The sequence below is a fragment of the Aythya fuligula genome, chromosome 3 (genome assembly GCF_009819795.1).
Source record: "Aythya fuligula isolate bAytFul2 chromosome 3, bAytFul2.pri, whole genome shotgun sequence".
Classification (NCBI taxonomy): Eukaryota; Metazoa; Chordata; class Aves; order Anseriformes; family Anatidae; genus Aythya; species Aythya fuligula.
Genome location: NC_045561.1, coordinates 52,289,090 through 52,314,047, shown reverse-complemented (window position 1 = coordinate 52,314,047; position 24,958 = coordinate 52,289,090). Strand labels below are relative to the sequence as shown.

The window sequence follows — 24,958 nt, the reverse complement described above, 5'->3', positions numbered from 1 at the left end:
TAGGGCTTGGAGCATCTTCCCTATGAGGAAAGGCTGAGAGACCTGGGTCTGTTCAGCCTGGAGAAGAGAAGACTGAGAGGGGATCTTATCAATGTATATAAATACCTGAAGTGCGGGAGGGAGACAGAGGGATTTGACCAACCTCTTCTCAGTGGTTTGTGGGGACAGGACAATGGGTAATGGCCACAAGATGACACACAGGAAATTCCGCAGCAACGTGCAAAAACTTCTTCACGGTGAGGGTGATGGAGCACTGCAACAGGCTGCCCAGGGAGGTTGTGGAGTCTCCTTCTCTGGAGTTATTTAAGGCCCATCTGGATGCCTACCTGGGCAGCCTGCTCTAAGGAAGCTGCTTTGGCAGGGGGGTTGGACCTGATGATCTCTCGAGGTCCCTTCCAACCCCTACAGTTCTGTGATTCTGTGATTCTTTTTCTTTTATTCCTAGCACTCTCTCTCTCTCTTTTTTTTTTTTTTTTTTTTTTTTACAAACTAACCTAGAAAGCAAAGAATCAAGTTCCTCCCCCCTAAGCAGAAAACAAAGAAAGAGAAATCTTGTTTTCAGAAAATTAAATGCACATATTTTGTGTTATTTCAAGCTATTGAGCAGTTGTAATACAGGTGTTCTGTTTGGTTTCTAAGAAAAAACAAGGAAACTCACAGAGATCTTCTTCCAATCCAGATTATGACAGTGACACTAGCTCTGAATTACAGTCTTCATCTTCTCAGCTGCTGGGAAAGTTTGCATCAGCAGTCTTGTGTTAAAAATAAAGTAAAATAAAATAAAGTAAAATAATAAAATAAAATAAAATAAAATAAAATAAAATAAAATAAAATAAAATAAAATAAAATAAAATAAAATAAAATAAAATAAAATAAAAAGTATCATAAGTGAGCCAAGCAGTGTTCTGCTAAAATTGAGATGCATCAATAAATTTAATTTCTTAAGCAATTTTCCATGTCCCTCAAAAAATAAAGATCCTGTGGGTGGGTATAAAAATTGGTGCTTTTATTTTTCTTTCAACAAATATTAATTGTCTTAATTGACCCAGAATCTCCCAGCTGGGGTGACTGGTAATGGCTGTACATGACATTGTATGAAACAGACCAAATGTAAAAAAGAAATCATTACAGAGTTTGAAGAATTCTGAATGATGCTCAAGGTAATGGCAGAATATTCTTTAAATCCATCAAAAGCAGGATCTAGGGAATTGCTGGGACCACTTGCTGATCAAAGATCACTTGCTCCAAAGGACAATAAGGCTGTACCAGGAGCTCAGTGAATTTATGTTGTTCCTTTCTGCTGAAGACATTGAGGAGATTATAACACCTGATATTTTCTTCAGAGCATGCAGGCAAGAGGAGCTAGAGGAGGTTTCTCTATGGAAAGACCTAGACCAAGCAGTTAGATGCTAATAACTCCCCAAAGGCAGATGACATTCAACTGAGGTTTCTTGAGAAATGCTCAAACAGAAATTGCTGAAAAGCTGGCTAAGGGGGCCGCTCTGTCAGTGGAGCATCAGGCATCCTGTGTCACTGCCAGCTTCAAAGGAGGCCCTAGAGGGAACAACAGTCTCGTGAGTCTGGCTGATGTAATCAGAGGGCAGTAATCTATAATGAAAAACAGTATAATTGACAGTATTGGTTACATGCAGACTGCTGAAAAAGTCAGTATGGCATCCAGAAAGTATAACTAACAAACTAATATGCTGGAGCATGGTGAAGATATCAATAAGCACATTAAAATAAAGGAGGATGAAATGAATGTAATACAACTGGATTTTTCAAAAGCCTCTGACAAGGGTCCACACAAAGGATTAAGAACTTTCTAACATTCTTAAACAAATTACAAATGATAAGGAAGTATAAGGGAAATTGCCCACAAATTTTCCAGAATCATGTGCTCTCCCTAGATAACATTGGAGAGAATAGTTAGTTAGATGAACCATTATACAGGCCCAGTAGAGCACTTCTCATCTGCTGAGCATATAGGGCAGGTATCTCTACTTTGCCCACATCAGAGCAGATACTGACATCCTACCAGCCTGCGGCCATGCTGTGTTTCTTGTGCCTGCATGAACTTCTCTGTTTGGTGGAGACTGGGGGCTGGGATATGTTGTAAATTCATCACTTGTAGGGTAACAGTGTCCAACAGCATCACAGGGCTGGCAGGCTGAGAAAAGAATTGATGCCGGGCAGAGAAGATGGGCCAAGTTTGGCTAGCTGATGTGCCAGATGAAGCTACTGCTCTTTTCTCTACTTGCTGTGATGGCAGAAATTGTTGATAACTTTGCAGTCTTTCCTTTGGGAGAGAACAGCACTGACTGCAATTGGTAAAAGTCACTGCCACCAGAAGAGAAACAGTTTCCCTCCACTCTCCCTGTCTACTAGTGTTACATTTTGGTATGTAAACAAAAGTAAATCATCTTTGGCTTTCCTGATACTCTGCTGCTGCTTTCAGAAGATACCTACTTTTTTTTTTTTTTTTTTAAGTCAGGCACATGTGTACATTTCCTTACTTGGTCATTGGACAAAATGCATTAAGAGGTAAAAATTTTGAGGATTTACTTTAGGTCATCTTTGGTTAGCTAGTAACCATCAAAGAAACATTCTGACAGAGAAACATTCACACCTCAGTTCAATTTTGGTTACTTTTGAGAAACATTCCTGAGAATTTTAAGAACAAATCTATGGTCAAACCAAAGGCCGGCCTAGACCAAAACACTATTTCACCTGTAAGGTAAACTGGTCCCACTTTAAGCCTATGTTAGAACACTGGTACAAAGCCATGCAGTTGTTGTATGTCTATGTAAGGGAAAGAATCTTCCAGGGTGCAAGGCATATGGCCTGGAGATAGCCACTACTTCTGATCTGATGTCTAAAAAAGACTCAGCACCATTACAACCTTTTGCACTTTTGAACAGCAGAACTCATTTGTGGGCTTCATATGGGACATCTCTGTGACTTTGCTTAACATTTAGAGAGACCTGTTTCTTCTAATAAAAAAGAGATATTTCTGCCAGCACTCCAGAGCAACCTAAACCAAACTTTGTGCAGTGTAGCACTGTGTTTTGTTGCTATAATCACAGAATCACAGAATTTTCTAGGTTGGAAGAGACCTCAAGGTCATCGAGTCCAACCTCCAACCTAACGCTAACAGCCCTCCACTAAACCATATCCCTAAGCTCTATATCTAAGCGTCTTTTGAAGACTTCCAGGGATGGTGACTCCACCACTTCCCTGGGCAGCCTGTTCCAGTGCCTCACAACGCTTTCAGTGAAGAAGTTCTTCCTAACATCTAACCTAAAACTCCCCTGGCTCAACTTAAACCCATTCCCCCTCGTCCTGTCACCAGGCACGTGGGAGAACAGGCCAACCCCCACCTCGCTACAGCCTCCCTTGAGGTACCTAAAAAGAGCGATAAGGTCACCCCTGAGCCTCCTCTTCTCCAGGCTGAACAAGCCCAGCTCCCTCAGCCGCTCCTCGTAGGACTTGTTCTCCAGGCCCCTCACCAGCTTCGTCGCCCTTCTCTGCACCCGCTCAAGCACCTCGATGTCCTTCTTGTAGTGAGGGGCCCAAAACTGAACACAGTACTCGAGGTGCGGCCTCACCAGAGCTGAGTACAGGGGGACGATCACCTCCCTAGCCCTGCTGGTCACGCTGTTCCTGATACAAGCCAGGATGCCGTTGGCCTTCTTGGCCACCTGAGCACACTGCTGGCTCATATTCAGCCGACTATCCACCATCACTCCCAGGTCCTTCTCTGCCTGGCAGCTTTCCAACCATTCCTCTCCCAGCCTGTAGCTCTGCTTGGGGTTATTGCGCCCCAGGTGCAGGACCCGGCACTTGGCCTTGTTAAACTTCATGCAGTTGACCTCAGCCCATCGGTGCAGCCTATCCAGATCCTCCTGCAGAGCTTTCCTACCCTCAAGCAGATCAACACACGCACCTAACTTGGTGTCATCTGCGAACTTACTGAGGGTGCACTCGATGCCCTCGTCCAGATCATCGATGAAGGTATTAAAGAGGACCGGCCCCAGCACCGAGCCCTGGGGGACGCCACTAGTGACTGGCCTCCAACTGGACTTGACTCCATTCACCACGACTCTTTGGGCCCAGCTATCCAGCCAGTTTCTAACCCAACAAAGCGTGCGCCAGTCCAAGCCAAGAGCAGCCAGTTTCTTGAGGAGAATGCTGTGGGAGACGGTGTCAAAAGCCTTGCTGAAGTCAAGGTAGACCACATCCACAGCCTTTCCCTCATCCACCCAGCGCGTCACTCTGTCATAGAAGGAGATCAGGTTCGTCAGGCATGACCTGCCTTTCATAAAACCATGCTGACTGGGCCTGATCGCCTGCTTCCCCTGCAAGTGCTGCGTGATGACTCTCAGGAGGATCTGCTCCATGAGCTTTCCTGGCACTGAGGTCAAACTGACAGGCCTGTAGTTTCCCGGGTCTGCCCTCCGGCCCTTCTTGTAGATGGGCGTCACGTTTGCTAGCCGCCAGTCGATTGGGACCTCCCCCGATAGCCAGGACTGTTGATAAATGATGGACAGTGGCTTGGCCAGCTCCTCTGCCAGTTCCCTCAGTACCCTTGGGTGGATCCCATCCGGCCCCATCGACTTGTGCACATCTAAGTGCCGTAGCAGGTCACCAACCAGTTCTTCATGGATAATGAGGGCCACATCCTGCTCCCCATCCCCTTCCACCAGCTCAGGGTACTGAGTATCCAGAGAACATCCGGTATTGCCGCTAAAGACTGAGGCAAAGAAGGTGCTATATATATATAAGCTGCTATATGTTCTGCTGCTCAGTATTCAAATGCATGCAGAGCAGTTCTTTGTAATATTACACCCATAAAGTCTGGACAGAAGCCAGGAAAGTGTTTTAGCAATTAAACAGATTTTTGTTTGTTTGTTTTGTTTAGTTTTGTTTTGTTTTTAAATCTGAAAAATAGGACAAAATGAAGAAAGTAGAAGATATTGTGAAGGATCATTTGCTATACCTTGACGCTGTGCATGAATTCACAGACTGGCTCCATTCTGCAAAGGAAGAGCTACACCGTTGGTCAGATGCAACTGGAGATACATCAACGATACAGAAAAAACTGGCCAAAATCAATGTAAGAAATATTAGCTGTCATGATTTCATCTGTGATTCAGAAGCTATGCTCCAAAATAGGCCAGAGCCAAAAACCTATGGGATCTTGCTCTTTGTGTATTTAAAGTGGTGATTATATTCCAGTGAGCTGAAAGCAGCTTTTCTAAGATATGATGTGTTTTTGCCTGCCTTGCCATACTAAGTTGATGGAGTGAAAGTACAATCAGACCTGAGTTAGTCACTGCAGGCATGGAAACTATTTGCAAGAGTGGAAGCCCAGTGGCATCACAGAAAAATATGGCTTAGCTGTTTAATGAATACTGTTCTGTCCTCATCTCCAAATATGTTTTCTCCATAAACAGTGTTGTTTGAATCAGTCAGAAACAACCTTTTGTGATTTTCATGAAATGGGGATGCATAACACAGTTGAAGGATGTCCAAACACGGTAGAAATGTGTGTTGCCTCTCTATGTATACTCCCCTTGTGCTGGCATCTCTATGTGTCCATCCATTCCTAGGCATTTGAGTGTCTGAGCAAGTTACACATTTCCGAATGCAGCATTAAAGCAGACTTCATGTTTTACTCATGCCTGATGTTTACATTCAAATAGTCATGCTAACAGCATTTTAGCCTGCTCCTAAACTTGAGGGTGGGCCTGTGAACAGAGTAGATGAGGATATAGGATAGCCAGATCAAATTATAGATGTTGTTTATTACTGTTGTTTATTACTGTTTATTATTATTTATTATTTGTTGTTTATTATAAGTTTTTAGCCTCCTTTGTGTTCAAACTCCCCATGTATAATATGAGAAAGTGAAGAGACAGTAGTTTCTAGTTCATGAGATGAAGAAAATAAATAGCATTTTTCTGGCATGCAGTGATTGGGATGATATTTATATTTTCCAGCTTCTAAAGCTGAAAACTAAACTAAACTAAAACAAACAAAAAACCAAACCAAAACAAAAAAGTCCTTGTAGCCTGTGTAAGAATGAAATAGAATGCTGTAGAAAGAATTTATTAAAAACCAAAAACAACAGCAACAAAAATCATGTGTAACCAATAATGGCACATCTCAGATCATGAGTACGCTGCAGAATGCTTTTTTTTCAGCAACACAGTAATGTTCTTAAACCTGCTACGTGCAGCTCTGTACCAGTGTTTGTTATGCAAAACATCTCAAATCAGTTCCTTTCTGCATCTTACCCTAAACATTACTTTTTAGTATCTGGAAATAAAAAAAAAAAAAAAAAAAAAAGAAGTTCGTTCTCCTCTAAACTTATGAAAGTTTTAGAACCACTCTGTAATAACTGTAAAGCCCTCACAGTCCCTTGACTGAGTTTTATTTTCATCTTGCCTCTGGCTACGTTTTGCAGTTCTGCACGCAGCGTGGATGTCGTGAAAGTGTTGCTGCCGAAACTGCTGCTCAGCGCAGTGCTGCGCATTTCCCCTGCATGCTGCCCCCAGCTTGGGCGGCCCCCCCTTTCCAGCTGTAGCAAGTTACCATGACAATGTTGCCTTGCAGGAGCTGGTAGACTCCCGCCAGATTGGTGCAGGCCGCCTCATCCGAGTGGAGACTCTGGCTCCCGCAGCCAAGCGCAGCACAACTGCTGGCGGGTGCCATGTCCTCACTGCCGAGATGCAGGCCCTGCAGTCGGACTGGAAGCAGTGGGAAGAGAGCGCTTTCCAGAGCCAGCAAAGCCTGCAGGATGTGCTGAGCCAGATGGCCCTGTCGGAGCAGGAGTTCGCCGTGCAGGTCGCACAGCTGGAGGAGGCCGTGCAGCGGTTCAGCGGACTGCTGGCCACCTGGTCGCAAAGCCTGACCCCCCCTCGATGGCCAGCACACTGACACAGAGATCGTGGAAAGCTGGAACAAGGAGAAAGTAAGGTCACCCCTCTTTTCTGAGTAGTTTTCCAGTTGTAAATGTGCAGGTACCATGGGCAGAAAACTTCTGCCAACTGGCACTATCAAGGAGTGGGAGAGGTAGAAAAAAAAAAAAAAAAAAAAAAAAAAAAAAAAAAAGTATATTTGAAAATCTCCCTCTGAAATCCCAACTTTCCAAACTTCTGTGACTGCAAGCAGAGCAAGCACTGTTTACAAAAGACGTATCTTTAGCCACTGCTGTACTAGACTTAGCAAATGCTGCCTGGATCCTACACATTAAAAACAAGGCTAGCCTTTAAGAAAATGAAGGAACTAGCAAACTGTCTCTGAATTTCTCTTTAAGTTGCTCACTGTTTAGAGCCAGGGTAGTACTTGATCAGGGAAGCATGAAGTATTTCCTAAAAGCCAAGTAGCAGCTGGAGTGATTTGTAACTCACAATTTTTCATGCATGTATTGAGTTTCTACTTTTCATTTCTTGAAATATTCCTCACATTATATATGTTAAGATCTTGTCCAGTATTTAAAGAAATTATATTTGAAACAGGTATTTTTGCTAATTGTTCTTCTTTGGAATGTAGTGGAATTCAGAGAAATAGAAAAGGAGTTCCTGGGTGTCTTCTAGCAAATATTCCATATGTATGTATGACACACACACACACACACACACGCACACAAAACATATATATATATACACAACACCCAAGTTACATATCTATATGTTTGTACCTATCTCAATTTCTGTGAATCACAGAAGTAGAGGAAAGACACATTGTATCTTTTCCTTTCTTTTCAGGGTAGTGTTCAGTTTAATTAAAAGAAGAGAGGTATGTGATGCTTGCTTTCTCTCCCCTTCACCAAAGAAATATTCAAAAAACCCAAACACTTTCTCTTTAAACTGAGATTATAAATCTCCTCCACTGGCTGTGCCAAGTTATTTCTGTGGCTTCCCCTTCCACAGAATTCCCTGAAACAGACTGATGGAACCTGCCTGTTTGAGTGCCAGTAGGAGTAACAAAGCTGACACTACACTAGAGTAAATAAAAAGCACAAATATGCAAAGTCTTATATGGTTATGTTTTTAAACAGGGAAGGAAGATATGGAACTATCATCAACATGCAACAGATGTTTCTTTGATTTTTTTTAATAAAAAAAATATTTTAAAAATGGAGAAATACTAAATTCAAAGGACATTGCTTTTATTAGTACTACGTATACCATGTATGTACTGTAGCTCTATGTGAAATGCCTTATTTAGACTATAAAGTTGTAAACTTTAGGTAAGGAAGAAAATGCAGAGGAAACATAAGACTTATTATGCACAGTCCTACTATGTAAATCTTTTTTTTTTTTATATATATAGCTTGAAGAAATGCAGTCAGGACAGTAATCCTTCCATTTGGGCTCCAGGGATGGGTCCTACTGTTAATGTAAAATAGCACTGCAAGCATTCCTTTTCCATTGTCACATACCAATTCTGTTGTCACACAAGCCAAGGCCACAAATTAAAGATGCATTTCCTAATTCTCAGAATTAGCAAACTCACTCTGTTATCCCATACCCTTTTCATATGTGCAACATAATAGCAACAGATCTTACACCTGGTATTCAGCAAATTATTTTTGCAATTCTCAGATTCAAAATTAAATCTGTCACTGAAACAGTGCTATTAGTGATTCAATGTCTCTGTATGGCCATAGCTAAATGTAATCTGGTTTTCGAGTAAATGTTCCTGCTTGTTAAGAGGTTATGCCTAAGGTTGTATAACATCAAAAAAATCTTTTAATATTTATTGTGGTAAGTTATTTGAAACTCATAGATTTCATTGAAAACAGATGATTTTAACCCATGATACTCCTAGGTTCTGTTTCTTTGGAAAAGAAAGAAAAAATATACATATATATTATGTCATTATAGTGATTCCTGCCATAAGTAATCTCTGTTTTAAGTGTTAAAAAAACATCTTGTTTTAAGTAATAGCCAGTTTGCTGTCATTCCCAATGCTTCCAAAAAAAAAGTCTTGTGTGCAGTTTAATGAAGTAGACAAACAAAAAACAGCTTACTTTTTTTCTTCTTCTTTTTTTTTTTTTTTTCCTAAACATTGTTGTTATTACTTCAGTACTAAATTCAAATGTTATTTTGTGTGGTTTATAAACAAATCAGCATCGTGACTATTTCAAGTATCTTTTAATTATGGTTGAACAGATTTTCTGGTGTGTGAGTGATTCAAAGCAGATAATTATTTATGTCAAAATGGATTGTAGTTGTTTTTCCTGGCAGTTCAGGTACTACAAAGAACATGTATCCCTTATTCTTATTTTAGCTTTCTCAGAAACATACATTATAGATCTTTAAAAAATTTGCAACTCCAAAGATTTTTTCAATAAAAGAGATATAAAACAAGCACAAAGTTCCTCATGGGCGGCAGACACATTATCTGAATCCCAGGTTTTTGATCGTTTGCTGTTCTTACTAAGTCTGTTGTCTTGCTAGACCCTTGCTAATATTTGTTTTCAGTTTTAATTTACACAAGTGCATATCAGTTTATTGCAGTGAGATGTATTTGAAAATGTATTTGGTGAGGTTTTTTTGTTTGTTTGTTTTTTAATCTTTGAAATTGTGGTGTTTTCAAAACCTTTTCTCTATTTTCACATACATAACTTGTATATTTCCTGAACATACAATTGTGTGCTTATAGATAATCACAAACTATTTACTATGTATATTCTCAATTATCATTTTGCATATATTCAGAAACTTAATGGCCTTGTACCACTTCCCCGTCCCCTTTCTATTCTGTTGTCAATTTCATGTGATCAGTTTCTTATATTTATACATACATCTCTTCCAGATCAGGGCTTAGATGTAGCCAAACTAATCTATGCATGCCAAACCCTCTGGCATGACATCACTGTAGAACCTTTGCTGTGGTGAATGTAACAAGCTAGAAGATTGTCTTTTCTCCCTGGTAGTTTAAGAGGAATGCCAGAAGAATTTAGTTTCTAACGATGTGAGGAGCCAAGTCTACACTGCTAATCATGCTGAAGTAGTTGGCAGGGTGCTGCAGTGGAGACGCTGTGTACATCAACATGAGAACTGTTTTTGTTGGAGTAGTTATCACACCTATCCCAGTGATGTTTGCTAAGTAAACATAAATACTTTTTTCTTGACTTAGCTGTTTCCAAAAACAGTGCAGCAGTGACAGCCAGTGACCCTCAAAGGACTGTGAGCAGCTGTGCTTTTACATTAAGAAAGCCTCTGTCAAAATATCGAAGCTATTAGAAGTTTCATTTGTTTGTTTGGGGGGTTGTTTGTTTTTTGATACAGCTTGTTTTTATTGGGCATACTAAACTCAAGCCAAAAGGACAATTATAGTTGTATGCACTGGTATTGTTTGCTATTCCCTAATTGTACATAATTTCATGGGTACAGCTAGTTGATAATACTATGTGATATAATATACATATGCACCTTAATATATATATAAATATCAAGGTGCATATCTTAAACTCTTCTACGAGAACGTTTTGAATTAAAAAAGTTAAGGTGTCCAGAAATTTAGTCTATAGAAGCTCATAATTTCAAATAAGCCTCTGTACTTGATTGCTAGAATGCTTTCAAAAATGTATTGAAATTGAAGTTGAAATTAAATTTTATAAATTTTCATTGTATTTCTTTTTAATTATTTACTTACCAATATTGCTCATTTGTTTTGTTTTAACAGGAAATGTTGGATGCCCTGGTGAAGTCTGAACATATGATAGATGAGATCAAGACTCAGTTAAATGATCTCTGTAGATTTTCCAGAGATTTGAGTACTTATTCTTCAAAAGTCTCAGGGTTGATTAAGGAGTATAACAGGTACATATTCATCTTGTTTATAGTTAATCAATCCCATATATGTGTGCATGCAAGTGTTTTTTTTAGGGAAACGTTAATTAGAATGTTGGAATTTGAAATATATATAGACAATGATTAGAATCATTATTTTGATATCCGTGTCAATAACATTTTTAGAATTTTAACATTTTGCAAAATTTTAACAGTATTGGCTTCAATTAGCATTTCTAGAAAACAGTTGTGTTTTTTTTAAGACACAAGTTATGCCAACAAACTGAGCTTAAGCCATTGTATGTCTACACCTGGTCTATTACAGGAAGTAACCTTATAAGAAACTGTGAGGTAGAGCTATATCTCATTTACCTGAAAGAGGAGGAAGCTATAACAGCTGTCTAAATTTTTTTTTTCTTAATTTTGTCCTTCATTATACCCCTGCCCTACCTGTCAGTTCATTGAAACAGGGGAGCTAATGTTTATTTGTTCTCTTACTTTCTCTGAGGTCACTGTAGATGATTGACACCTGCATTTCAGGCACAAGATTCTTTTGTCTCTTGCAGCTTTTACTTCTGTAACTGCAGAAGAAGGGTATGATGACCCAAGTTGATCCTTTCTAATGTTATGAACTTAATTAAACCGTGGAAGTTCATATTGTAATTTCTGTAGTTTCGTGTTTTGTCCCTAGAGAGAAAAAGGCTTGAAGAAACTGTTCGTTCTTAGGGGTACTGAATCATTCTGTAAAAGCTTATCTGTCATATCTGTGACAGCTATATCCCAATTTACATACTTCACTTTTAAGGCATTGAAAGCTTCTAATGGATTTCCTGGTGCTTAGTTATGTGCTTACGGTTGGTAGAAGGAATCCAGGTCTTATGCAGAGAAATAAGTAATAGCACTGCTACCTAACAGAGTCCTTCTCTTCCTTTTCTCTCTTCTGCTTCCCTGATGTGGTAAACCCAGCCTTTGCCTGCAAGCTTCAAAAGGATGTCAGAGTAAAGAGCAGATCTTGCAGCAAAGATTTCGGACAACTTTCAGGGACTTCCAGCAATGGCTGGTCAATGCAAAAATCGCCACAGCCAAATGCTTTGATGTACCTCACAATATCAGTGAAGCCTCAGAGAGTCTACAGAAAATACAGGTAACTTTAGCAATTGGACATTCAATCATTTTCCTATAAAATTCAGGTCTTTTTTTTTTTTTTTTTTTTATGTTATTGATAACACTAAAGGTGACTAACTGTAATGAAATAAACATTTATTCTTTCTTTTTGAATCTAGATCATTTAATTTAGCTGTCATACTATAATATACACATAGTCATTGCCTCTCATAATTTTCCTTTTTTTTTTAATTTTTCTTTTATATTACAATGTGGAAAAACGTGTGTTTTGAAGGCAGGATAGCACTGTAAAATTGGCAGGGCATCAGAATTGGGACTTAAAACCTGGAATTATTTCAAAGTCATATAAAGTTTTTCACTCATTTATGAAAGTAGAGACCTTATAGTGTAAGAACAAGGTAAAAATGTATGCAGTGAAGCAGGCATTTAAAAAGCATGATTTTCATACAAAGCTAAAACAAGACACAGCAAAACTGTGGAAATAAATGCCAATTAAAAGTTTATTTTATTATACTAAAAGAAACAGGTTTTTAATAAAACATGACTACAATTTTAGAAATGAGAAGTACATAATGAGATTGTTTAACCTTCAGGTACACAGTATGACAGAAGAAATTCCTATCATTTTTTCTATCAGAAAATACCATGACCAAAATCATTTCCCCCTGTTTCTGGTAAATTCCCTTGTTTATTTAAAAGGGTAAGCACCACTTTACTAATGTGACAATTTTTTTTACTATCCCAAAATGAGAGTGTTTTAAGAGTAAATACAAGGGTTAAAAATAAAAATAAAAATAAAAATAAAAATAAAAATAAAAATAAAAATAAAAATAAATCCAGTCATCTTGGAAATTAAATAAGAGTTTTAGCAAAAACAATTTCCAAAACAAGTAAGACTTTTTTTTTTTTTTTTTTTAATCACTGCAGCCTATTGATATCATAAGGCCTTAGTTTGTTCTCCTTCTCCCTGAAACTTTAAATGAAATAAACTTTTTTGACATGTAGTAACTGCTTTAATACTTTGAGGCATGTCATGGGAGCCTATATAAACTTACAATTGTATTTTCTTTCTTTTAAGTTAATATTCTGTCTGTTAGCACCTTTGATATTATTAAGTCACAAGGCAATCACACATTTGATTTTAATAAAGCAAGAGCTTGGACAAAGTATTTCAGAGCTAACAGACCCTTTGCATTATCTGATAATAGCTCCAAGTGCACATTTAATCATTACCTTAGTAAATTTTTAGTCATGCCGTTTGCTTACAACATGGATGTAACCTGATTACTATGAATATTAAGCTAATTGTGTGTCATGTAAGCATAATAGTAGTTTAAAATAACTTCATTGATATTTAGAACTGCTAAATTCACTTGAGTCCTAAAGGCTCACAAAATATTTTAATAATTACAAGTTATAAGAACACTATCCCAACACATGGGAATTTAAAAATCTGGCTATTTCCTTACAGTACCTAATATTTACTCTCATATTTCTATATAGTCTTTGCATACCAACACTGTAAAAGAATACTGTGAACAAAAATACTTTGAGTCAAGAAAGATACCCTGAGAATGTGGAGGATAAATCACACAGCTCAAATGTTGCTCAGGGTCTGATTGTTAACCCCTGCCCCTACACATGCATTGGAAGTCCAGTTTAGCTGTCTCCAGTGGGCAACGCTTCTTTCCTGTGTTCCCTCAGAGCAGGACCCTACCCCTGAATGTAGCTTCAGCTACATGTCATGCTGTGCCAGGATACTGGTTTTCTGAAATGAAAGTGTTATCATTTTCTGTACTGTGAAGATTTAAAGGAGCATAATGCCCTGTTAAATGTCTCATGAAGTGCAGAACATACAGATAAACCAAGAGGTAGTATATACATTGTTTAGACTCATGGCACTTATGGATTAAGTAGCTATTGTCTCTATAATATAAATGATTGTCCCTCATATGAATGTCCCATATAAATGTGAATAATATTAAAATGGAATATACTGAAATATGAATTAAAAAAAAATAACATGCAGAAACAATAAACTCCATTCTCTGTTAAGTTTTCTGTGACCTTGCCACTCACCTTTACTGGACCCAAAATTAACAAAAAGAGCTTTTACTGAATACAACCAATTAACTTATTTTATTATCGTTTTTAGGAATTCTTATCAGAAAGTGAGAATGGACAACATAAACTAAACCAGTTAGCATCCAAAGGAGAACTGCTGTGCTCTATTTTACCAAAGGAGAAGGGTAAAGTTATCCGGGACAAATCTGCTACTGCTAAAGAAGATTGGAAAAAATTAATCAGCACCCTCCACCAGAAGGAATCTGCACTGGAGGTACAGAGCAAGTCATAGTGGGGAAATATTTGATCTAAATTTCCTTTTTGCTTTTTGTTTCAAAACACATTCATCTTAATAGAGGTCTTCACAGTTTAGATTTCCCACTATAGCAGTAAGTGTGTATGATGAAGCAGTATGTGTTTATGATCGAAAACCCAGTAGAGAGGGTAAACTTTGTTGTTCTTACTGCAAACTGGTGAAATGTAATAATATTTTTGAATAACTTTCTAAATAAACCCTAGTGGTGTTCTCTTTTCAGAGCTCACAATTCAACCAGCACATAAGGTGAATATATTTAAAACATAATCTCTTTTAAGGTCATAGGTTTTAAGGTCAAAAGGTCTTAGCTGGAATTCCTTGCATAGTGTAGGAGAATTCAAGTTCTTATGCCTTCCTGTTTCAAACCAGTACTGTCTAGCCAGCTGTACTGGGTCTGGCTGAGATGTTAACTTTCCCTGAGAAAGTTTCCTGCTGAGAAAGAAAAAAAATGTTTAAATAGATTAAATACATCATGTAGAAAAGGTTTTTATTATTATTATTATTTATTTTATAAGAAAATTCCCAAGTAGCAAGAACTTAACTTACTTTGTATCAAGGTAGCCATGGGAAGGGAGATTTCCATAGATGTTAATCTTTTTGTGCCCAGCATTTTTCAGTCTCATAGGCCTAGTCTTTCTTTCTGATGCAGAAGTGATAAGGCTATAGCTAAAAAGAAAACAAAATCAGTTTGAAAATAAAATAGTAACTAGGGCATAGGAACTGTGCTGTTCAGATTTCTATTACATAAGAATTATTTCAGGTGCTGTTTTTTTATAATGCAGCATAAACCTTTAAGAAAATTATGCAGATTGAAGGAATGCCTACACATATCTTATACATTTTTAAAACTTTCTACTAAAAGAAAATATAATTAGAAGTGAGTATCAGGACTGGGTTGAGCTTAGTCATACAGGCTCTAGAAATAATGTCAACCCATTTAAAGGGGGAAAAACTGTTAATAACTGCAGGCAGATGCGACTGCAGGCAGATGAAAGGTAACTTAGATCCCAAAGCAACCTCGATTCAGACTCTCTCTGCTATGTGAGATACACTTATATTGAGTCAAAGCTCATATAATTTGTAAAGCTTTCAATCCAGAGAAAATTTGCTTCATTCTCTCAACTGTATAGACATACAGCATTGTTGCCTTTGTTTTGTTTTTTGAAGAAGAGCTCTCTCAGACTTTTCTTGTGGTGTCTATCTGTGGTATGGGCAGGGGCAGAGTCAGTGATACTTATTTTGAACTTCTGCGGTAGTGTTTGGCTGCAATAATATGTGTGTACTTTGTGTCTACTTAATCTGTGGGTTGTACATTACAGCTATACCCATTGCAGGGGGACTTTATAAAGTTGTATATTACATGTGTTCCCAGAACTTAAAGATCCAGATGAAGGACTTTGAAGCAACTGCTGAGCCTCTAGCAGAGTGGCTGAGCACAACTGAGAAGATGGTACAAGGAAGTAGCAGTAGGCTCCATGATCTTCCTTCCAAGAGGAGAGAACACCAAAAGTTGCAGGTGACTTCTTAAAACCTTTTGACAGAACCAGCTTTTTCACTCCCATCCTGCTGGCCTCATTGATGCTTTACAAGCTCATGATCACTCTGGCATCCTAAACACTAAATAAGAGGAGAACTAGTTTCAGGGATCTCTGTTGACGGTCCTGTTCCATCAGAGTTCACATCTCCAAATTTCTTATGACATGCTGCTTCATTGCTATAGCTGTATGGTGTGCCTTCACAGTACACGTGCCATTTGTCATTTCTATATTTCATGGTGCTTTTAAGCTGCTCTCTTCCTTGGTCTGCTTCCTTGCACCCACTTGTAATATTAACGTGCTTGTGCTTTACAGTCTGTCCTTGAGGAAATAAGATGCCATGAGCATCAGCTCAACAGGCTTAAAGAGAAAGCTCAGCAGCTGTGGGAGGAGCAAGCTGTCAGCAAAAGCTTTATGCGCAGAGTGTCTCAGTTGTCTTCTCAATACCTTACTCTAAGCAATCTGACAAAGGTAATGCACCCAGTGTATGTGCTTTTAAGCTGTTCCTTTGATGTTTGTGAAGAAAAAGAAAGATTGAAATGTGAAACACTATAGCTGTCTTGCTCATCTGCTCTGTGGTATGTCTGAGCTTGCATTAGCTTTAAAGAATGAGAAATAGGGACCTGTATAATTTTGTGGGCTGTCAACAAAATAGAATGGTGATTATTTATTTTTTTAATTTTATTTTAAAGTAATTAAAAAAAAAAAAAAAAAAAAAACCTCCTGATTATCAACAGTTTTGTCCTGACAAGGTGCTTATATTTTTGATTTTTTTCAAATATTCAAGACATTTTAGATAAGTGGCACCTGAAAACAGACAAACAAACAAAAAACATATTTTTCAAAATCTAGGGGAGCTGGGTTTCGGTGTTTGTTTGTTTGTTTGTTTGTTTGTTTGTTTTGTTTGTTTGTTTGTTTGTTTGTTTTTTAAGAAAATGACAAGTCAGTATATGGCAATATTATTATTTCATTGTATTCTATAAAGACAACTAACTATTTTCATTGTAAGTATTTTTGTCTAAAACCAATACATTGTTCTTTAACATTATTTTAAATGTGTTACCTGTGAGGCTGCTTTTGAAGGTTCAGTGAGAGACTTGGGTCAAACTCTGAAGTATCAAGCTAGGAACTGACAGTTTAACCTAACTTTATTTTGCTGAGTGGTATGTTTCACCATTTGATACTTTTACTACCTTTGTTGTTTATGCAGATTAGAAGGTCTTTGAATGAGGACTGACATTTTTCATAAAGTGCCAGTTATGATGGAGGCTTGGTATTGAATGAGGCTTGTACTTACAACAGTAATAAGAATAATTAAGGATTTTGGAAGTTTGTTACGGGTTAGCAATCCAACACATAAAGTATTTGTTAGAGTAATTTTGTTTTTATTTATCTGTTTGTTTGTTTATTTATTTTTCCTTATAACTTTCTGTGGAAGTAAAACTATAAAGAATATTTAGAGCTTTAAAAGAGAGCTTTTAGAGCTTTATTTACTGAAAATTCAAAAGGAAAAGATGCATAAGTTACTAACATTGGCTTATGTGGACAGAACTTGTAGAAGATTTCAGGATAAGAGGATGAGGTCTGAGGAAGAGGATACGTATGGTCCACTCAATGAAGGAAATCATGAAGTTCTTTGGTTTGCCATGAATGTTTGAGACAAATCACTATATCTTTCTGAGCCTATTTCAATGGCTTGACTAATTTTCTGTTGCCATGTGAAACACACTCTGTTAAGTACTCCTGTTAATCTTGGGCCTTGTAGCACTGTAATAAGTATTTATTTTTGATATGAGTGAATGTCAGTGATTCTTCAGAAGAGTGAGTAGGAGCTGTTCTTCTGGTTCTGGGAACCAGTTGGATTTACTGAGGGGAAAAAAAAAAAGTTTTCTATTCCAATATCAATGAAATAGTGTTGCTCTGGTGGCATAACTTCATATGCTTCACTTTGTCTTGTGTATTGACAGATTTCACAAATTATCTTCAGATGAAACACTGAAATGTAATTAGTTAGATATGATGCTTAATAAAGAATGAAAAATAATGATAATAAAAAAAAAAAAAAAAACTCATCTACTTTGCATAAGGGGAAACAAAGAGATAAAACTTTAGATTTAGAAAACAAAAGAGGGCATTTCTGAAATTTTGATTACTATATTATGATTGGAAAACTAGTGTGACTTTATGTGTTCCAAATTAATTCCATGTTCAACTAAGTGTACTTGTTATTATCAGTGTATGAAGAGAATTGCTGTGTACAGTTCATGAAATTTGTTCTAACATCCTTGAATACGTAGGGAAATAAACAGTCCTTTGACTAGCTACTGATACTAATTGCAGTATGAATTGCAGGAGAAGGTTTCCAGAATGGATAGGGTCGTAGCAGAGCATCAACAGTTCTCTCACAGCATCAAAGACCTCCAAGACTGGGTGGCTGATGCAGTTCACATGCTGGAGTCCTACTGTCATCCCACCGCTGACAAGAATGTTCTGGACAGCCGGATGTTAAAGCTGGAGGTATGTAAACAGACCTATAGTCTGTTAATATCACTGCCCAGAATATATTAAAGGGCAGTGCTCAAAAAATAATACTTTGATGTCCATATTTTGGCTGCAGCTTAAAATCTGAGGCAAGCGCTCCAAATTCCAACCTGTTCCTTTGAAGCCCAGCCATGAAAACCACTGTCCCTCTTCTAACTGACTGTTTCTACAAGCTGCTAAATTTGATTAGCTAATTTTCCAGTGAATCTAGTTAGAATATTCATGCCCAAATAATGATAAAAATGGAACAATATCTTCTCACATTTTAGGGACTGCTAACAGTGAAACAAGAAAAAGAAATCCAAATGAAAATGGTTCTGACAAGAGGAGAATCTGTTCTGCAAAATACTTCCCTGGAGGGAGTACAAGTGATTGAACAGCAATTGAATACCCTGAAGGACAACTGGGCTTCTCTTCTGTCTGCTTGTATCCAGTGCAAGAGGTAAAAAGGGTGCACGATGATGCTTGATAGTCAAATTTTTGACTGTCGAATTTCTGGAAAAGTTAGTTCACGGTGTCTTATGTATTCAGGAATCAAATTTATATAAAATGACTGCATGTGCCTAACATTGCAGGTCTAGAAGCCTTAAATGGCCTATTAGTTTGAAATAGAAAAAGGGGAGGAGACAGTGAGTTACTAAACTTTATTAACACTTATTATCAGTATAATCTTAAAAATGGATTGTATGTTCATAATTGTTTTGTAACTTTTATTTTGAATTGCACTCAATTCCTTGAAATGTTCTCAGAAATGATAAGATCTTAACATGGACAGTAATGGCTGTTCTGTCAAGGTTCTGTTTGTTTTTCCAATTGTTAGCTTTTCACAGGAGGTAGCATAATTACAATATCCAATAAAGATGCTCAAAATAGTTATGTTTAAAATGATAGAATAAAGAAATTCAGGAGAAAAAAAAATACAACCTTCTATGGTGAAGCATAAATAGTTGAATCATTTTTATTTAAATTATTCAAACAATTAAATATTAGAATGCAGCAGCAGAAAATTTCTGATTCTGGATCTTATTCTTCCTGTTCTTTTATTTACTAAAAATTGCACACATCAGCTAACTATATCATTTTAACAGACCTCTTTAAACTTCCAAGTTTAAAATCTTCATTTCTCTTTATTGGACAATCAATGCTCCTAGTTAAAACCTGTAGGGTTTTAATGGCTGTTTGTTTAGCTTGTGATACAAGTCTTACAAATATAGTCTAGAGTGATTCAAATAGCATGAGAACCAGAAACTCCAGTATCACAACAAATGTGAATTCTTAAATTGCAGTCAACTGGAAGGAGCTCTCTCCAAATGGACAAGTTATCAGGATGATGTTTGCCAGTTTACCAGCTGGATGGATAAAGTAGAAGCAAGCATGAATGCTTCTGAAAGACAATATGCTGAACTGAGGGAAAAAAATGCTGCCCTCAGCAAAGCAAAGGTGCGTTTGCTTTACAACAAACTAGCAACAAATGCTTATCACGTTACAAGCAATAAAAGTCTGAGTAACTGCAAGATTAATGTGGTTTGTTTAATGCAGATTATTCATAAATTCTCTTGCTGTTTTGCAGCTACTCAATGAAGAGGTGTTGAGTCACAGCAGCCTATTGGAGACAATTGAATTAAAAGGCAGTGGAATGGCTGAGCACTATGTCACTCAGCTTGAACTCCAGGACCTTCAGGAGCGGTACAAGTTGCTCAAAGATAGGATGAGGGTACAGTTTTACTTTATAGAATCTCATTACATTTTGTTGTCCACAAGGAAGCAGAGGAATTCTTTTTTTTTTGTTTTAATTATTATTATTTTCTTATTAGAGTTAAATGAAGAGTAAAAGTCTGGGGGAAGCTGTAACTTAATGTATGTGACAGAAAGTTATCAAGGTGCTTTATCAATCTATCTTTTTGTAGCACTGAGCTCTAGATATTTTCAGAAAGGTTCTGAAGATCTGAATCTGGAAATAAAATAAAAATAAAAATAAAAAAATAATCAAGTGCATTGGTCAAGGAATTCCATGCCAAAAGTGTAACTGACTTCAGTGAAGATATGACTTTATTCATTGTGACTGAAAATTTGGAAGCACCTCTGAATATCTATGGTTTGCATAGATGTAGGTTTTGCAATAAATGTAACCATATGAGCAGGTAAATCAAAAATGGTTGACAATTATAGAATCTTGCTGCTCAACACAAACCTTATTAGCAAGTAAATTGACTCTAATGTTTAAAGACCCATCAGGACTTGGACTTGACCATCCTTGGGGCAACTTGGGATATTCTGTTCTGTTCTAGTAAGTACTATGTTTACTGGAAAGTGTTAATATGGTAGATCTTGAAAAGATTAGGGCATAAAGTATGATACAGAGGAAATAATGAAAGACTTGATAGTGCATGTAGTAAGGCCAGGTGGTTACCTCCAGTTAACCCATTTTTTTTTGTGCTGATTAAACCATACCAAATGTATGATCAGACATATCACTTTTCTTCATGACATGTCTCGAGGATGTCTTTTTCCTGTACGAAGGGCCAAAATTCATTTTTTCTGATGCGTAAGTGATTGCCTGTTTTGTGGTACTCCCTTCCACAACCACAAAGAATGCATTGTACTGTCTTCCCTGGACCTCCTCAGAATGAGCTCAAGCTTGCCAGAGAGATAAGTGAAGTCCCAGGAAACATCAGTGGATACCTAGTATTCCTGTTAGCATGGGGAATTCTCTAAACTTTACCTTTTCCTGCAGCTTTTGCTCTTGCAGAAAGCTTTACAGAATGCCTGTATTGACTAACTGTATGGAAAAAAGCTTGATTAACAGTATGGGAACAATGAGAAACAGTTGGTTGTTCACAGGGGCAAGAGCTCTGTATGTCCTTCCTAATACATAAGCATCCCATCTTTCTCTTTCCACCTAATACCCTGGATGACTTCTGGTCTTCCCCACTCCCAGCTGTAGTGATGATGTTAAGTGTCTAGACCACATTTAACCCTTAGGAAGTTGTTCAAAGGCACTAGGTGGAGAGTATAAAATCGGGGGAAAACACCAGTTTGGTAACTAATGAAATGTATGCCTTGAGTTTGTCACTTGAAATCTTCTCCATTTAATAATGCTTTGGCCAGGTGAAAAACCTGGCAAACTTCTGTAAGTGTTTGTGGTCCAAACCAGAGCAGACTAAGACCTGAAATTCCCTGCAGCCACTAGTAAGAGGCAGGAGAATTAGTCAGTGTTCCCAGTATCCCACTGTTCCCTGTGAGGACAGGACATTTAAAAACGGACAGCTGTACTCTTTCTCCCATTGCCCTGAACTGTTACGAATAGATAAAGCAGACTATAGATTTACACATATTTGTGAAAATATTTTTCTTCTTGCGTAGCCTGCTGCCCTGGAACACAGCCTGTGTTACCTTCATATGAATTTTCCTCCCTGCTCCCTTCAGTTCCTCCAAGGTCTGAATTACATGTAGTACAATTTTCTTGCCAATGGAAAGATTAGTCTTGTGCTGATGCAGGATGCATTTCTTTCTGTATTCCAGATATGGTAATATTTTAGTGCTGAGTTGTGAAATTGTTTGCTCACCCACATACACGGACAAACTGCAGTTTTATTCTTAGCGTGTTCTACAGGAATTGCCCACAAAAGACTCGGATAGTCTTCAAACCTGAAGATATTAGATATTCTTAGGAGACTATTATTCTACTAGCATAATAATAATAATAATAATAATAATAATAATAATAATAATAATAATAACAACAATAACAATAACAATAATAATAATAATAATAATAATGTAAGAAAAAATCCTAAGTTATAGTCTCATCAATAACTTTAGTAAACAATTTAAAATGGTATAAGAAATAAGCAGATCTTTTGTTATAAACTGAGGTTTCATTTAAAATTAAACACTGATCAGAATTTCAAATCCCAGAATTCACAAACTTGAGTGAATAATTGTTAAGGATAATTATCTCTATCTCCACATTTGAGCCCTCTTTCCTTATAATCAATCAAACCATCCTCAGAATCCAATTAGTCTTGAATTCTAGGAAAGCTTAGCATCGGACATAAACTATGATCTCAGTACTGGATTTATGTTTTTTTTTTGGTTTAATGATACACTTATGTATAAACATTTTAACAAACAGGAAGCAGTAACAAAAGCCGAAGGATTGCTTAACCTACATCAGGAGTACCAAAGACATCTGAAGACATTTGAAATATGGCTGGAGAAGGAACAGGAAAAACTCGACTGTTTATTACATCTTGAAGGTGATGTCAAGAAACAGGAGGCAACACTCCGAGATCTACAGGTACAGTATGTGTAACACACTAACTAAAATAATAAATAAATCCTACTTGTAAAATAACAGAATATTAACTGCTGGACAAAAAAAAATACATCTTTGTTTGACTTAGAAACATGCTATATCTAAGTAATATACTGCTTAAAAGTGGTTCCAGTGAAGTCCGTGGGAACATTAATGTTCATTTCCAGATAAAAGCATCAGGACTTGAATGAATTCTTCTGCTGTACTAATGCAGGTTTCTTGCAAGTACTGAATTTATTTTAGATGTTAGCCTATAGTGAAGAAACTACCTATTTTCCCTGTGTTTCATAGAATATCAGAAGTATTTTTTCATTGAGTTTTCACCTTTTATTGCTTACAGTCCAATACTTACTTACCTACCTTTAAGTTGTTCCAGTCATGTAGGCTGCCTCACATGATGAGGTGGGAAGATTCTCGCTGAATTCCCCAGGTGATAATGAAGGGTGAACCTAAAGTACTGCAGTAATCTCTCAGTTATAATCTTAAAAGGACTAAAGATACTTTCAGGCTTGTTGCTGAATTAGGAAAAGGGCTGTGCTTGAGTTTCCATGTTATGAAATATTTATTACTTTTGGCCAGGTGAAAAACCTGGCAAACTTCTGCAAGCGTTTGTGGTCCAAACCAGAGCAGACTAAGACCTGAAATTCCCTGCAGCCACTAGTAAGAGGCAAGAGAATTAGTCAGTGTTCCCAGTATCCCACTGTTCCCTGTGAGGACAGAACACTGAGAAAATCTTTGTGCAATCAATGTCTCTGTATATAAACCTTAATATTAAGAGTTTAGAAAATCTGAATCCAGTTTGAAAATCTTAGTATATATTTCAAATACAAACCAAGAAGACATATAACTGTATTTTGGTCAGATCATTTCCTGATTAGGTTTCCTCATCTGATTCCCTGAATACTTTCTAATCAAGTTCTAATAAACATGGGAGAAAAAAAAAAAAAAAAAAAAAAAAAAAAAAAAAAAACATATATCCAGAAGAAGGTATCGATTTATTTTGGGATTATGTATCAAACATAAATAGAAACATAGAAATAATTAGGTGTCTTAATTAAAAATAAATAAATAAAATGAACCATCATCTTGTTCCTTGCTTTTAAAGAAATTTAATTTTAGAATCAGTCTTACAGTGTGTTTGTTACAGCTGGAAAATGTTGAGCTTAAGGTTGTGCTGAATGGGTTGCAGGCTCCCATGACAGCTCAGGCAGCTACTGTTTCAGAGTCCATTATAAGGCTAGGAGGGGAAGGAATTTAATGTAAATTTTGTCAATATTTTTCTACAACTCTCTTGTCAATAATAATAATAGTGGATTTGCTTTGTAAGTGAGCATGTCAGCAAGGTCTTATTAGAGATAGTGTAATGTGTGTTCAACTATAGATAAAGGAAATGGATAGATAACTGCTTTTCTCTGAAGTAGAACCAGGGCTTCATTTGTCATGTGTAGCAACTGCTAATGTAGGATATGTATCCATAATTCTGCCTTCACAGGAGCTGCAGGTCCACTGTGCAGAAGGACAAGCCTTACTGAATGCTGCTGTTCATGCCAGAGAGGAGGTGATTCCCTGGGGCATGCCCCAGATAGAAGACAGAGCCCTGGAATCTGTACGGCAAGATTGGCAAGTTTATCAGCACAGGCTTTCTGAAGCAAGAAGCCAACTAAATGCCACTGTGAGCAGGCTGAGGTTAATGGAGAAAAAATTTCAGAAAGTTAATGACTGGCTAACAGACTTGGAGGAGAAAGTTGCTGTCAGGACTTCTAGGCAGTCTAGCAGAGCAACAAAGGAGACTCAGCTTCAACAAATGAAGGTAAAGAATATAGTGAAGGAATTACATAAATAAGGAATGTGAGCTTTCCATATCAGTGCCTAGTATGAAAATGACAGGAATCATTGAGATCATCTGAGTGTAGACACTCAGAATGATGTATCCAAGAGAGTTTTTGCCTTCTGGGTCCAGATTTCCTCTGTTCTACTTATAAAACAGTGGTTATACCAATGCTGAAATCTTATAAGGATGATTTGTAATTCCTGCGCTCTGTGGAATGAAAAGACATTACTGAGGTTCTGGAGTGGGGAAGAGTTAATATAGTAACAAAATAAAACGTCATAAGCCGTGTTGTGAAGTCTCTGCTGTGTTGATGCAGTGGTTTTCTTTAGTCACTAGAAGTGGAAGACATGGTTCTGAAGAAACAAAGGAAGTGCATTTATAAAGATCCAAGGTTATGGTTTACGGTCTCTTTTAGAATTT

At 37.3% G+C, this 24,958-nt stretch overlaps 1 protein-coding gene across 1 annotated transcript in view; it reads left to right on the top strand.

The window, feature by feature from the left end:
* The window catches only part of SYNE1 (spectrin repeat containing nuclear envelope protein 1), a 257,346-nt gene that overhangs the window by 88,198 nt on the left and 144,190 nt on the right, over nt 1–24,958 (top strand). Inside the window, 14 exon segments of the mRNA XM_032185747.1 lie at nt 4,952–5,116; nt 6,619–6,918; nt 6,920–6,976; nt 10,702–10,838; nt 11,775–11,952; nt 14,089–14,271; nt 15,686–15,829; nt 16,164–16,319; nt 18,201–18,365; nt 18,659–18,831; nt 19,676–19,829; nt 19,960–20,103; nt 22,525–22,689; nt 24,200–24,517. Coding sequence (XP_032041638.1) covers nt 4,952–5,116; nt 6,619–6,918; nt 6,920–6,976; nt 10,702–10,838; nt 11,775–11,952; nt 14,089–14,271; nt 15,686–15,829; nt 16,164–16,319; nt 18,201–18,365; nt 18,659–18,831; nt 19,676–19,829; nt 19,960–20,103; nt 22,525–22,689; nt 24,200–24,517 — 2,439 coding nt within the window.